General features: G+C 40.9%; 1 protein-coding gene across 7 annotated transcripts in view; it reads right to left on the bottom strand.

Moving 5' to 3' along the window:
• NBEA (neurobeachin) overlaps positions 1-16,798 on the bottom strand; it is an 892,011-nt gene that overhangs the window by 90,897 nt on the left and 784,316 nt on the right. For all 7 annotated transcript variants that reach the window (XM_049853455.1, XM_049853457.1, XM_049853456.1 and 4 more), the window contains one exon: positions 5,923-6,063. In XM_049853455.1, coding sequence (XP_049709412.1) covers positions 5,923-6,063 — 141 coding nt within the window. The remainder of the gene's footprint in view (positions 1-5,922; positions 6,064-16,798) is intronic.

Raw genomic sequence — 16,798 nt, 5'->3', positions numbered from 1 at the left:
ATGGCATGATAAATACCAAAGGGAAGGCAACTACAAGTTACTGAGCACCTTCCATACTCCAGATGCTGTATTTTCTCAATCCTCACAATTACCCTTCAGAGTTGGTATTATTCTCGTTTTACATTTGAGAAAATTCAAGGCCAGTTCTAGGAAATGGAGGAACCAGTATTTGAACTAGACTTTGTCTAATCCCAGAAATTTGTTTTCTCCCCATTGGTTATGAAACAGCCCAGAAGCATCTTTTAGAATCTTCACAAAAATCTGTATTAGTTAACCTATCCTGTGTACCTACTACGGAGCCCTGCTGGCGCACTGGTTAAGTGCTATGTTGCTAACTGAGAGGTCAGTGGTTTGAACCCACTAGCCGCTCCTTGGGAGAAAGATGTGCCAGTCTGCTTCTGTAAAGATCACAGCCTTGGAAACCCTATGGGGCCTATGTCCTATAGAGTCACTGTGAGTCGGGGGTGGACCAGACGGCACACAGCAGCAACACGCACCTACTATGCACCAGGCTCTTGGGTTAAGTACTCCTCACCTTTCTCTAAGTAAGTCTGCATTGTCCTTGAACATCGGTACTCAAGATAAACATGACAGCAATATTTATTCAGTGTTATTATCTTTCGGTTTCAATTATCACAACTGCAAAAGGGCATCTACTATTTTTTTTTCTATATTATGTTTTAAACAGTCTCTTGGCTAAGCTTTCAAAGCAACCCATAATTTATAAAGAAAGTTTAGAAAGTTAAAACTTTCGTTGCACAACTGACTTAACTCCCTAAGAATTATGATTAAATGTCTGACAAATCAGCTTTGAAAACAGAGGTTGAATATACTGAATTTTGAAGGCGAATAGCTTACTGAGGGCTAGAAAGGTCCATGAGTAAGATTTAATTATTTTTGTGTGGATGTTATATGTTCTGGGTAAGATTTAAAATAAACACCAACCAAAACAAACCAAACCTGTTGCCATCAAGTTGATTCTGACCCAAAGCAACCCTGCAGGACAAAGCAGAATGCCCCACAGGGTTCCAAGGCTGCCGTCTCTAGCAAGACCGCCACAACCTTCTCCTGCAGCGTGGCTGGTGGGTTTGAAGCCCAGAACTTTCCATTAGCAGCTGAATGCTTCATCAACGTGTGCCACCAGGGCTCTTTACAATGAACACAGTCCATGCGAAACGTGTCCTTCTACACCGGTTAATAGCTGAAGAAATCAGAAGCCGCACTGTAATAGTTTATTAATCTTTTGCACAAAAGTAGCTATCAAGGAAACAGTGTTTTACAGTGTTTAATTCAGACAAGTGATCTCACTGGTATTGTCCAAAATAATATTTTAAATTTAAAGTAACAGGACATATAGGCAATTAGCACTTTAAAGCAATTATTATCATTGCCATACTAGATATATTGACTAAAACTAATAATAAGTTTAACGACTTTAAGTCAAAAGGCTTAAAAGGTAAAGGGCAGGTGCTTATTTTAATCTGTATTTTATTTTTATGAACAAATTCTTAGTGATACAAATTTTAAGGAATTTGCTACTTCACAAATTCCTTGGGATGGCAGTTAGGAAATTACAATTCCCCGGGCCATTAGGTTAAACACTTAGGAAGCTATGAGACCAAAATACTTCTCCTTTTAACAGCAAGACCTTGATGTGCTGGTGGAAAGAGTCCCCAGAAAAGCGACCCTTCAGGTCTGTCTGTCCAGTACAGGAGCACCAGCCACGTGAGGTTGCTGAGCGCTTGAAATGGGGCCACTTCGACTGAGATGCTAAATACACTCGGATTTCTAAGGCTTAGTGGAAAAAAGAATGGAAAATATCTCATGGATAATTTTTATATTGTTTACATGTTGAAATGAAAACATTTTGGATAAATTGGGCTAAAAATAAAATTAATTTCGCTTGCTTCTTTTTGCTCTTAAATGCAGTTCCAGACATTTTAAGTCACAAAGGTGGCTTGCATTATATTTCTACTGCACAGCACTGTTACAGACAGTGCTACGGGATCAAGTTTAGGCCAAGTGTGTAGACTGTCCTGCCACAGCCTTGCGTAGATTCAGGTTCTTAATTCCCTTTCACTAAATCACCTCATGGATGAATTCTGATTTATGATTTGAGAAAGGGTTTAGCTTATCAGGGAGGTTGTTGTCAGTTGCCCTTGCATCGATTCTGATCACAGTGACCCCACACGTGCACAGGAGAACTACTCTGTAGGGTTTTCAAGCCTGTGACCTTTCAGAAGAAGATCCCTAGGCCTGTCTTCCGAGGCGCCTCTGGGTAGGTTTGAACCACTAATCTTCAGCTGGTCGCTGAGCGCTTAGCTGTTTAACTATTTGCACCACCCACTTAATTTAAACCAGGCTGTTGATTACAAATATTTTTACAGACTCACACTTGGATAAGTCTTGTCAAATCTAGCTTCAGACTCATCTGATTACATAAAAACCATGGGATACTACTTCATGCATTTCAAAATATTATCACATCTACTGTCTCATTTAACTCTCACAACGGCCCAGTTGACAATGTATTCTCAGAAATGGTTTCCGGCTCTATCTTCTTTCCACCCAAAATAACTGAGAGACATCCTAAGCCCCTCTGACAGGGACAATAACTAAGGCAACGGTTGTCACTGATGGGACCTGGCTGGCATGGAAAGTCCTCCCACACTGAGACATCTGGTGAAACGTCTTCTAACAATGTCCTTCTCTACCAGTTCTGGAGGCCCTCCAAGATGGCCCGCGGACTGACCTGATGAAGCCAAACGGACTGTGCTGCTTAAGAAGTACATCTCGCAGGCCACTCACGCCCAGCCCGTCTCTGCTCGGCTTCCACAGAGAGCCCCAGGCAGCAGACGCAGCTTTACCTTTACTGACTCTCTTCTCCTCCAGGGGTTTTTATGCTCTGCTGATACTTTGGTTTTGTTTTTGCTTCATGCACAGCTAATAAGTCATTTCCTGCTGGTGGCAGCAAGGATTGGGAATTTGGTTTTATGGTCTGACCGTTTTGTAATCAGAGAATCTAATTTATTAGTCTTTTTGTTTGCTTGTCTGCTAGTCTGTTTGTGAGCTCAAATCAATTAAGAACATATTGTATGTTCATTGGACAGGAAACCATCTCTTTGAGATCCTGACTGGTAAATGTCTGTGTTCAGTTTTGATCTGTGGCTGAAAGAAACTACAGAACTGAAGCTAGACACTCTGTATGTGTCTATGTGCCAGTAATTCAGAAAAGCTTTTTCACTTGTTTTGTAAGTGTGAGGTATTTTCCTACTTTTGGAAGGTATTGATAAATTATTACAACCCTTAAACTAAAGGCTTAGTTCTTTAGTTTACACTTAGTTCTTATTGGTTTATAAACAGGAACTTATATAATATTCCCCAAATTCCAAGTAAATAAAGTAATTGAATTTCTAATAGTTTAAAAGTGCTAGGATTAAGAAATAAAAAATATTTCTTAAGAAACTGCTAGCTCAGAATCATTTTTACAAAAAAAAAAATCCAAATTCATAAAATTATTGAGACTCTTTGGACAAATTAGACTAATGCAATAACTTTGGTCTAAAAAGGGAATAATAGCACAATGTCTTTTCCTTTATTTATTGTTACAGACTATATATATATATATTTTTTTAAATAAGATTTGGGTTTGCTAATCTGGAGAGACTAGTTAATCTGAATTTCCTAACTTATGCTGGTTTAGGATTATAAAAAATACAAAATCTGTGTTCAACTAAACTGAATCATATGTGACAAACTTATTTTTATAACAGTAATGGTTTGTATTTTGTCACCTTTCAGTGGTTTATGAGTTGTTTAAAACATACTCAAACTACATTTTTGTAGTAAATTCAGTTTCTCCCTGTAACAAAGAGATTGATGGAGGAAGGCCCCCTAATTAAAGCTGTCATCTAAGCATGGGGAGACATACCTGTGAAAACAGGATGTGCCTTCTCATGGATGCATACTGTAATGTATTCTACTTCACCAATGTGTTTCTGTGGCATGTCAGCTTCTTACAAAAGAGTGCTCTGAAGTATATCTTTGTAAAGGGAGAAAACATTGATGATGAAATTGTTTTAGAGAACTGACTCAGCATTCTATAGCATCCCTCAGTCTTTTATGGTGCCCTCGCTCCTCCCCCTCCCCCCCAAAAAACAGACTTTCTGACTCCAGTAACTCTACTCTTAACTGGATTAGATTGGAGAAGCAACCCTAACGACCAAGAGAGTTGTGAAGAGTGTTTATGGTAACCTAGATGAGAAGTAATGAGAACCTAAGCCGAGAACAGAGAAAAGGAGGACTGTAGAGAAGTGTCATTGGTAGGACCGCTCTGAAGTGATGTCGATGGGATGGGAGGGCTGGCAGAATAGAGCAGATATCTAGGATGGCGCTGGTTTTGATACTGGGTAACTGGGTGAAAGGCCGTGGCATCTATGAAGACGGGAAATGCAGAAGGGCCCACAGCACACCTCTGAGGAAGATGAGGAGGTCATGCCCAAAAATGCTGCTTATGGTATTCCGAGAAGGTTCAAGTAGAAATACCCAGTAGTCCGGAGCTGGAGACAAATGTTTGGGCTGCAGGCAGAAGCTGCAAGTCATCAGCTTACAATTGAGTGCCAGAACCCAGACAATGGGGGATAGGAAGACGGTGGGAAACCTGAGTAGAGGACTGAGATAATTAGGATGGTAGGAGGATAGCCAGGAGGTGATACTGCCAGAGAGTACATGGGAGGAGAGAATTTCAGGAGGACAGTGAGCGGTGGTGCTAAATCTCAGGAATGCCCTGGTACAAATGGGAAGCTCTATCTAGCCACACAGCTTGTGGCTTCTACAGGTACAACTCAGCAAAGGGGCAGGTATGGAGCTTAAATCAACCAGGCCAGAGACTGGGTCGTGCTAGTGGCTAGTCGCTGAGCTACTGACCGAAAGGTTGGTGGTTCACACCCACCCAGAAGTGCGTCAGAAGGCAGGCCTGGGGATTTGCTTCCAAAAGGTCACAGCCTTGAAAACCCTATGGAGCAGTTCTGTGCTGCACGCATGGGTCGCCGTGAGTCAGAATTGACTTGACAGCTAACAACAACCAGGATTCCTTGGGAGGTGGTCAAAGTGAGCATGGCCACACTGCAGAGCCGTGTGGTAGGGCCTGTCTGAACAACCTGGCTAGGGCTGAACAGAGATGGGCGAGTGATGCAGTGTCGGCATGGGAGGTGGTGGCGTGTTTTCGTTTTTGAGATGGGAGAGACTTTAATATACTTACATCTTGGGAGGACGAGACAGAAGACCTACAGAAAGAGGTCTTCAAAACATTTAGAAGCTGTTTTTAAAACATTGCCACAGAAGCAAGAGAAAGAAACGGGGGAGAACAAACACAGCTTATACTAGTTAGCGTGAAAGGAGGCAGTAGGTGTAAAGGAAAACCAAGAAACCCCTGAAGTCTGGCTCCTTTATAACTGGCTCAGGTCTAAGAGGAGCCCTTGGGTGGCACAAACAGTTAACCGCTTGGCTCCTAACCCAAAGGCTAGTGCTTGAGTCCACCCAGAGGCACCTCGGAAGAAAGGCCTGGTGACCTACTTCTGAAAAAACCACCACTCACAACCTGTGGAGCAGAGTTCTCCTCTGACACTCGTGGGCTCTCCATGAGCTGGATTCAACTCTGCGGCAGCTGGTCTGGTTTTCAGTTAGGTTAAAAAGCTCCCAATAATCTTCCTAACCCAATTTTACAAGTGAGAAAACTAATTGGAAAAACAAAAACAAAGTTACACAGTTTTTGTTAGAGTTTGGAAGTCTCTATTTTCTGTTTTACCAGTCTCTAACCTTTGTTCAAAATAAATAACAAGTATATTTGATTTTTATTTACTATGCCTATGTTAAAAACTTTAAGGTATTAAAGGCAACCTGTAATTTAATGAAGATACTCACAATTCGAACGAGCCAGGACAAGGTAGATGTTGCCGTTGAATAATGTGTGTTATAGTGGTAGGGTGGGCTTTGGTCATCATCCCACGTCTCGTACCGCTCTGCGTAAAACACAGCCCTCTTCGGGTTCAAAGCACCAATCGGCTATAAAAACATAAAAAGAAACATTTGGCTTAATACAGTTGTATTAGACATTCTAGATTACAAGTTTTTAGCCTGAAAGTAGTGTTTCAAAAGGTTTCACTAACCATTATGGTTAATTTTAAATTAAAAAAAATATAAATGACATATTATAAAATTATAAATACATTATATAATTTATAATTTTATATGTTTACTAAGCTGGGTTTTGATATTAACATGTCATTACACTTGCAAAAAAATCACCCAAGAAAATGATGCAAGTCTTCTAGGTTTTACTGAAAGTTTTAGTGAGCTGGTAACAGGCAAGCCCAACAAACACATTTACGTTATTTTCCTATTCACGCAACAACGTGCATAAGGAGTGCTTAGCCTGGAGTGAGGGCGCTCGCTGAGGAGACTGAAGCAGCTGACCACTGAGAGCCGAGTCAGAGAACACCCCGTGCTAGGGGCCTGTCACCTAGAGTGCCAAGGACACCACCACCCTCGCGGAAACCCTGTCGGAGTGTCTGTCCCATTCTGATGTCACCCAGCTGAAGCGTCTGCCCTGTTCACTAAGTTAAACTACGGGACCTGCAGGGGAGGGAGTGACCCGGATGGTTCAGGTTCCCCAGAAAGCATCCTGCTAAGGCCACAGGGCCTTTCCTATCAGCACCACAGTTTACTGCGTAGGATGCCAATCCCCAGAGGGGAGCACGCAGTAAGTGCTCAGGATATAGTCCTTCCTTTTTTTCAGTAAAGCATGTATTAATTGGATCACTCTCTGGAGCTTCTTGGCAGACCTCATCATTAAGAATTCCTAGCATATGGTCCTCATAATTTCTAAGAGTAAACTACCTGAGGTTACGCTTTTTGTCTGATTTGGGTTTAATGGCATATGGAGTCTGCTCTAATGATATCTGACAGCACAGTGTTTTGTTTTAGGTTACACACCATACAAATAAACGCACGTCTGCAGAAAACAACGGATGAAGACTAAATAGAACACACAGTCCCTCTCTTTCAAAATCTAATGTAGCTGGGTAGCTATAAGGGCCCGCCCTCTCAAGGCTTGCTCTGAACAGGAGAAGTGGCAGGAAATCAGTGTCTCCTTGGGACAGACAATGCCACAGGAGAGAAAGTTCCGCTTGTGAACTGCCTGTGAGCTTTCTCCCTGGATCCGAGGAGACCACTCCAAACAACATAACCAGGTCGGCAGTTACAGGGCTGTCAGAATTTCCATAACAGAGTCTTATATGCAAGGGCTCTTATCCTGAATATTAAAACAACTTGGTAATTTTTTCTTCAACTTTAATTATGACGATACAAACTAAACAATTTTATTTTCTAAAGCTTTATTTCTTGTGCACAAGAACACTAATATTTTAAGGATCCTAAATTCTTTTGTAACCATTTTTGTAAGACAAAGTATAATAATAAATAAAAAAAATAACAAAGTATAGAAGTACAAAACTGGTTTAAATACATTTTCTAAATGTTCTAAGGTTACACTTCATCGGTTATTTCTCAAAGCTTCTGACATAGATGTAAAAAAGTCATGTAATTTTATTAAACATCATATAAAATATTAATATTTTAAACAAGTATATAGTTGCTTTTTTGGTAAAAGGGTACTTATTATAACATGTAACGTGAGCTGTTATTGAATTGTGGTACTAAGGTCTCCATTTAAAATGTTCACATATTTTATACTTTTCTAGACGTGCACATATCTGTCTTTCTAAATCAATATTACCAGTATTTTTTTTTCCAAACACTTAGAGTGCTTCTTACTTTGCTCTGTCTTGAGTATGTTCATAGATCTTTCACATGTATAAAATGTCGGCACAATCCCTAGGGGTCAACCTTATCTGATACTGTTTGTTCTGCAAGACCTCACAAAACATCCTTGAAAAGGCAACATGACCCCTACTCTAATCTTTTCCAGCCTTCCCCTCAACTACTGGAAAAGGGATAAAATAAATATTTACATTTTTTATTTTACTCAAGTTTCATCAAAGTCATTTTATTTGAATGTTTTACAGAATAATACTTTGTAGGAAACAGCTGCACACTATTAAATCCTGTACAGGCCTTCATTAGTCACTTTAAAGTGCATTTCTAATTTTGAAATCTAACCCAGTGCATTTAGAAATGAATTTTATAAAACATAACAAACTATTTGGTCTGCACTTACTATCCTCCATTATTTTACATGAAGAGGCAACACATCATTCAACGGAAAAAAGCTTCACTACGTCTGTTTAGGGAATGAAAGTTCCACCCCAGATGACACATTATTTTATGGGATCCACACAGATATAATATCCACCATTCAGTCCATCTACCTACCTGCCTGCCTGCCCACCTACCTACCTGCCTACCCGCCCACCCGCCCGCCCACCTGCCTGCCTGCCTGCCCACCTACGTGCCTGCCTATGTGTAAATCGATACAGCTGTAAGGTTGTTATTCTTTTAAATTTTGAACAGGTAATTCAAGGTCAACTATTTGGATTTAGTAGACAAATAACATAGTAATTATGTTTAAAAAAAAAGTAAACTAAACTTAATGAATTTTATAAATTTGGTTTTAATTGTTTTCATAGTTATTGCAGCAAGAAGCAGTTTCCCTTTCTTTCAAACAGCGGGCATTTAGATTCAGTCACCTCTGTGCATTTTAGGTGTTTCTACAGGAAAAGGTTTAGCTGAGAGTTTAAAATCTGCTATTTGATTTACTGCTATTTTGCCTTTGTGAATTTATATGTTACAAGTTGACTGACAGATAACACAGAAGGATGCAAACCAGGAACAATGCAAAAATTAAAAGTAATTTCTACCCTTACAACACTTCATTATTCTAATTCGGTTTTTAAAATTGCTACAAAGCATACAAAACTTGTAAAAAGCACTATTTTCAATATGGAAGAATTGAAAGAGGGATTAATACTGTACACAAGTCCACACCCCCGTGACATGGATGGAACCTTGTGTAACCACCATGACTACACAAACCACCTCTGTTGGCTGAAGAAATGATGCTGAGGATTTCTCTACGTCGTCACTCGGTGTCCCCTTGTTAAAGACAAAAGAGAGAATTTATTCCGAGACAAGTGCCACAAACAGCTTTGTCTTTCTGAAAAAAACTTTTTGATTTTATTCTATGGAACAAAAATCCTGAAAGATGTTTCCAGTGAGGAGAACTACCATCGATTTATTTGATTTTGTTTAATCTGGGGTGTGTTTGTTCCTGTCTGTCTGTCTGTCTATCTACTGAACCTCACCCCTCTTCTTGTTTTCATAGCAACTGTTAACACCCAACAGCACCAGTGTTCCTTGGAACACACTTTGAAAAATTCTGATTAGAATCCTTATGGTATATTTTTCTGATCAATATTTTTCTATTTTATTAAACCTTAAGAGTTACATCGAGCCTCTTATTTGGGAATAGGTACATATAAATTAAATAAAATTGGCAAAAATGGCCAACAGAAATGATACAAATAAAAAAGTCCTACTTCCTGGGTGAATGGAGCAACGCTGAGTGGACTTTAGAGAACAGAAAGGTCTGAGCACAGAGCCGGAAAACTTAAATACAGCAAAAATTCATGTGGACTGGGGCGAAGCATGGGCAATGCCCTCAACGTAGATTATAATCTTTGAGAGGAAACTGAGTTTTCAAGGAGAAATCAGGGGTACAATTAAAGAAATATTAATGAAGCTGAAACCTGATCCATCCGTACATATGTATACGTACATATACATACATACATATAAGAACGCTTGTGATGTTCGTGGTGACAAGGTTCTACCTGTGTGTCCATAAAATAGTCAAGCGCCCACTACTGCCGCTGCGGCTGCTAATGATACGCTGTATTTGTGCCAGGCATTGTCTTCACACCCACTTTCTAGGCCGATTTTCACAAGTCCACGAGCTTGGTGAGGCATTCACTATGAGCTCAGTTTCATGAAGAGGAAACGGTGGCTGGGTCTCCAGGAGTCTCACAACGTGGCGCTGCCTTTCACTGATAAACATAAAACTCTCCTCTGGATGTCACTGTCTTCTCTCATAATTGCCTACTTACGTCCTCACAGATCATAAAAACCCCTACGTAACCCGTTGCTGTCGAGTTGATTCTGACTCACAGAGACCCTAAAGGACAGAGCAGAACCGACCCATACGGTTTTCAAGGAGCACCTGGTGGATTCAAATTGCTGACCTTTGGGTTAGTAGGTACAGTTCTTAAACACTGCACATCAGTGCTCCTCAGGCATTATAAATCCCAAGAAATGGAAGGACCTTCAGGTCTACTAGTCCAAGCTTCTTGTACTATAGATGAGGACGCTGAAGAAAAGTCAAATCAAGACCATATTGCTAGTCAGTAGTTATACATTTTCCAGAGCCAGTTGAAGCTTTGTGCTAGTTAGATATAGCTTAAAACTGGGTACTGTTGATTATTTGTTTGACTTCTAAAGACAGATTTTGGTTGTCTGAACACTCTTAACACATCTGAGCTTCTAACATGCCTAAATTAACTTATAAAGGTGTCTTATAAAGGCCTTACAAAGAATCGAAATAGTGATCAATAGTGTACAAAAATCCACATCCCTTGTAAAATGGATGGAAAACCAAGTGTAACATCACCACGTCTACACAGACCACAAGTGTCACAGCTAGCTGCAGAATCAGCATTGCACAGCAGGGCTCTGAAACACCACTATAATAAACAAGGGCGTGAGAATCTTCAGAAGAGGCTCCAAGAACTCCTGCCATTTTTTGTCGTGAGCTACTTATAAAATTCTCAGTTATGACAATATAGGAACCATACCTAGAGCAGAGAAGCTTCAGTGTTGAAGAAAATGCCCCTCCTCCCTCCATGTCAGACTCATTCCTTTGGAAACAGTTCAGATTTCAACTCTGAAGCCTTACATGATGCCATCTGGTCAGAGTTAGTCAACCTTACAGTCTCTCCTACCCAGCCAACCCTTTCTTCAAGGGACTGCTCCCTGCTTTATTCACCTCTGTGTTCTCAGTACCTAATGGTACCTCCTTACCTTTTCTAGGTGCTCAATAAATGCTGAATAAGGAAGATTGATTAATCCAATTATGTCATACTCTAAAATTTCCTATGGAAAGTTTAGGCAAAAAAGTGAAAAAAATATTTATAGTATATATGATCGAGGGCTAGTTTCCTAAGGGGGGGTGGGGAGGCTCTTTCAAATCAATAAGAAACTAACGAACGACCTCATTAAATAAATGAGCAAATGATATAAACAGGCAATTCACAGGAAAATAAACACACATTCCCAATGTATATGGGAGAAGAACATAGGAGCTGAGACACTAATGATTATTTCTCCTTTTTTGCTTCCAGGGCCCTTTCTTCCTGTGAGCCACTCCTTTTCCACTCTCAGTCTCTGTGGCTCAGGTGGGCTTACCTGCTACCTGACTCCCTGCTGGAAATGTGATCCAGACCTGTCAACAGCACCTTCTAGCCACATGGCCACATGATTGGTTCGGGGATGGGTACGTGATTCAGGCTGATCAAGCAGAAGTTTGCCGAAACTATCCAGGCAAGAAGCAGCCTCCCTCTCTAGTGACCCCTCTGCTCAAACACGTGGAAGCCTGTCTGAGACAAGCCTGTGCAGGCAAGTCACAGGGCTGACGTGTCCTAGGACACAGGTGAGCCCTTAAGTGAAGTTGTCCTGAATGGACGAACCCAGCTCCAGATTTCTCAGTCATGTGAACCAAAACACTCTCACTTTATTTTAAATGAAAGCCACTTTAAGTGGATTTTCTGTTACTAGTAATCAAAAATTATAAGTACACTCACAATTCTTAAAAATGTCCCCAAAAAACCCAATATTTATTTATTAGATTACAAAGAATTATTAAATCTCACAATATTCAGTGTTGGCCAGGGTGTAGGAAAGCATGTGTGTGTGGAGGCAAAAACAGGTAAGACCCAAGTAAACAAGGAGGTAAACAAGAAGGTTTCAGATATAAGAGCTCTACTGACAACTAAAATAGAACAATAGGATAGTAGTGATGGAGTTAAGAAGCGCTGGTAGCACAGTGATTAAGCACTCGGCTGCTAGCCTATAGGTCACTGTTTGATCCCACCAGCCGCTCGGGGGAGAAAGATGTGGCAGTCAGCTTCTGTAAATATTACAGCCTTGGAAACCCTATGGGGCAGGTCTACTCCATCCTCTAGGGTCGCTATGAGTAGGAATCCCATTGATGGCAATGAGTAGGTAGGCAGGTAGTAGTGGCTGAGTGGTATGGAAGCATTTCTGGAAAAGGACCTTTGAGCTGAGGTGTGAACAACAGGAACCAGTCGCATAGTTCAAGGGAGAGACTCAAGGCAGAGGACAAGCCGGAGCAGGGGCTGACTGCCACGTTCAAGGAGCAGGAAGGCCAGGGCGCAGGCCAAGGGGAAGGGTTTATGGGTTTAGGTGAGAAAGCAGGTAGGGGCCACAGGATGAAGGCTTTGTAGACCAGGAGGATGAGACAGAATTTATGGTATGGGCAGTGGGAAGCCCTAATGGTTTTAAGCAGAGAGAAACAAGATCCGAGTTACGATGGTTTTGTGGAGAACAGGCTATAGGTAATATCATCATTGGTGCTGGTGTTAACTGCTGTCCAGCTGATTCCGACTCACAGTGACCCCATGTGGTACAGCAGAACTGCTCCACAGGGTTTTCTAGGCTGTCATCTTCAAGGAAACGGATCGCCAGGTCTTTCTCCTGTGGAGCTGCTATGTGGGTTCAAACCACTGACCTTTTGATTAGCAGCCAAGCACTTAACCACTGCGCCACCATGGCTCCTTAAATTATAATCAGTGGTAGTGTAATTGGAGAACAGCTAGTTGTAGAAAGGGCTTGTGTAGCGTAGTAAAGTTTCTCTAAAAATCTGATAATATGTAGGTATTATATTTTTGCTTAAATATTCAGAAAGAACATTTTGAAGAATATACACAAGAAACCATACTAAGAGTTTCCTCCGGGGACTGGAATGATAGAGACATTCATTCTTCCCTTTAGACCCATTTTTACTCTGTGAACAAGAGTTTGGTTTATCCCATGCACAGAAATTTGGATAGCTTTTTCAGTTATAGGACTCAAAAATATTTCTCAAATGTGAACATTTTAACTTTAATAGACTTTAATCAGTTATAGTAACTTTTTTATCTATTAAATAATAAAGACTATCTATTTCCAAATATTAGTCTCCACTGATATTAGAGAATCACTGTACATGAAAGCCTTATTCGTTCCAACAAGCTAACTGACAACGCAAGAACAGGGGGCGGGGGCAAAGGCAGAGGTGGGTGTCCATAGGCTAACGGCACAGTCTCAACGAGGCAGTACCAGGAGATGGGAGGCGGCAAGAGGCAGCTGTTCTAGACTAAACGACACTTCAGAGGCATGAGAACCAAATGTACTGTATGGCCCTTGACTGGGCCCTGGTCTGAGCAAACCAATTTTTAAAGACATATGGAAGATAACTGGAGAAACTTGATCATGGGCACTGTGTTAGGTAACGTTAGGGAACTACTGTAAGTTTTGTTAGGTGTGACAGTGGTTTTCTGGTTATGTAGGAAAATGTGATTATTTTGCATACTGGAGTATTTTGGGGTGAAGTATGACATCATTAATTTACTTTAAAATACTTAAGCAAAATAAAAAATGCTCACGTGCCCAACAGCTATGCTACCCACGTATTGGGTGGGTGGGCATTAATTATTGTTGGTGCTTTTTCTGTTTGAAAATCTTTATAATAAAAAAAAAAAAATAGAGTGGAGTGCAAAAATATAAGCAAATCTTACAAATCCAAACAGTACTTTTTATGGTGCTTTATGTTTTCGGTTGTTGTTTTAGATAAGAAACTTCTAAATGAGTAGTCTGAAAATTTGTGTTTCCAAAATGTGTAAAAATTTTCAACTTCTGACAGACTGAGCCCAGAATAACTGGATGGTGCCTGGCTACCACCACCGACTGCTCTGGCAGGGATCACAATAGAGGGTCCCGGACAGAGATGGAGAAAAAGGTAGAACAAAATTCTAACTCACACAAAAAAAGACCAGACTTACTGGTCCGACAGAGACTGGAGAAACCCCCAAAACATGGCCCCTGGACACCCTTTTAACTAAGTACTGAAGTCACTCCCAAGGTTCACCCTTCAGCCAAAGGTTACTCAGGCCTACAGGGCAAACAATAACACACATGAGGAGTGAGCGTGCTTCCTAGTTCAATCACGGATACGAGACTAAATGGAGCACACCAGCCCAAAGGCAGAGATGAGAAGACAGGAAGGGACAGGAAAACCGGATGAATGAAAACAGGAAACCTGGCGGGGAGAAAGGGAGAGTGCTGACACATTGAGGGGCTGGCAACCAATATCATAAAAGAATTTGTGTATTAACTGTTTAATGAGAAACTAATCTGCTCTGTAAACGCTCACCTAAAGCACACACACACAAAAAAACCTATATAAAAAAAAAAATGTGTGAAAATTTTGTTCTCTTAAGCAGTTTAAGTCTCACCTTTGCAATTTCATTATCACCATTAATTTGCTTGAGGAGCCGTTGTGGCGCAGTGGTTAACTGCTTGGCTGCTAACTGAAAGGTTGGTGGTTCCAACCCACCAGCTGCTCCACAGGAGAAAGACGTGGCAGTCGGCTTCCATAAAGACTAGAGCCTTGGAGACCCTACGGGGCAGCTCTGCTCTGTCCACCGGGGTCACTATGACTTCGAATAGATTCAACCACAATGGGTTTTTGTTCTGTTTGTTGATTAATTTGCTTAACACAATCTTCATATCAGGTGAATTTCAGCTAATCACTAAACAATTTACAAACACATCCTTAAAAAACGGAGCCTAAAGTAATGAAGCATAAATAAAGGGAAGTGTTACGGCCAATATTTCACTGAACTATTGTTGTTGCTGTAGGGTGCCACGGAGCTGATCTTCACTCATAATGGCCCCACCTGGCAGAGGGGAGATACCCAGCAGGGTGTGCTAGGACATATCTTTACAGGAGCAGATCGCCAGGTCTTTCTTCCATGGAGCTGGTGGGTGAGTTTGAACTGCTGATCTTTCAGTTAGTAGCCAAGGACATTTATCAGCACAGGACCCAGGTCTCTGGAGGTGCTGAATGGCCCACGTGCTGTGGTGTTTCTCTACCTCATATCTGACCTCATATCTGACCTCACTGTCTACTGCCCAGGGCATTTTTACAAGACTTCCCTCCTGTCGGGTATTAGGGATGGCTTTTTTTTTTTTCTTCTTTTTATGTAACATGCAAGAACTGCCAGAGGACATAATGAAGGTGGAGGTCATTTAGAAGATAAATTAATCACTAGTCTATTTTTTTTTTTTTTAAGTATATCCTTCCTACCGCTTTTAGAGAAATAATAGATAACTCTTTAACCAGAGCAAACAGTTAACTCCTTCAACTGCTAACTGAAAGGTTAGAGGTTTGAGTTCACCCAGAGGCACCACCTAGGAAGAAAGGCGTAGCCCTCTACTTCTGAGAAATTAGCCACTGAAAACCCTATGGAGCCTCAGAGAATCCAGACTTTCTGGAGCCACTGAGGCTGGATGAACCCCCAAAACTACTGCCCTGAGATAATCTTTAAACCTTAAAACAAAAATGTCCCCTGAAGTCTTCCTTAAACCAAACAAAACTTTAGCTTAATTAGTAAAGAATGTTTGCCTTGAGCAATGTGCTCTTTTAAAGAACTATCTCTACAGTATCCAGTTGACAATGGCAATTCGAAAGGTTCGATCGGAAGCTTGAGGGGGTGGGCAGAGGGTTTATGTTAATGGAGGAGGAAATATTCAGAAAGGGGGGCGAGAATGTTTATACAACTTGAGTGTAATCGATGCCAGTGGATTGTCCGTGTAGATTGTACATATGGGTTGTTGAACTGGTTTATGCTCTGCTTTGTATATTCTGAACAACAACAAAATATAAATTATTAAGATAAAACAACAACAAAAAAAGAAAATGCTATGGAGTACAGTTCTACTCTGACACACATGGGTCACCTTGAATCAGAATCAACTTGACAGCAACTGTTTTTTAACCCCAATAATTCATCACAGAATTGTGGACAAAATGAGAAAATCCACATAAGGTGTTTGGCACAATGCCTGGCACAAAATAAGATCATGACAAATGTTGGCTGTTATTGTTATTAGAAGACCAGAATAATTCTTAAGAAAACTAGTTTCAAACATCTTAATGAAGAGTAACCACTTTCCACCCTCCAGCGAAAGACTGAACACACCCGTGGAACAAAACAAGACTAAAGGGGTGCCCCAGTCCTGGGGCAGGGACTGGAAGGCAGGAGGGCACAAGAAAGCTGGTAATAGGGAACCCAGGGTTGAGAAGGGAAAGTACCGACATGTCATGGGGCCGTTAACCAATGTCATACAACAATATGTGTACTAACTGTTCAATGAGAAACTAGTTTGTTCTGTAAACCTTCACCTAAAAAACAATTTAAAAAAAACTATGTAGATTAAAAAAAAAAAGGAACCACTTTCACAAAAAAACGATGGGGGTATAAACAAAGATCCTAAATCTCCAAAAGATCGTTCTACAAGCTCTCTAAGTACGAAGCAGTAGGACAACGATGTGGCTATCAGTCAGTTTCAAGGTCACCTCTAACTACTGAACGTTCTGTTTCCGCAGGAAGGAAAAATCACAGGAGCCTGAGTTTGGCCTGGCTTTGCTGAGGCAGCGCTATCTGCG

Source organism: Elephas maximus, chromosome 14, assembly GCF_024166365.1.
Source record: "Elephas maximus indicus isolate mEleMax1 chromosome 14, mEleMax1 primary haplotype, whole genome shotgun sequence".
Lineage (NCBI taxonomy): Eukaryota > Metazoa > Chordata > Mammalia > Proboscidea > Elephantidae > Elephas > Elephas maximus.
Note: the sequence above shows the minus strand (reverse complement) of the source record. Positions and strands in the feature narration are given on the sequence as shown.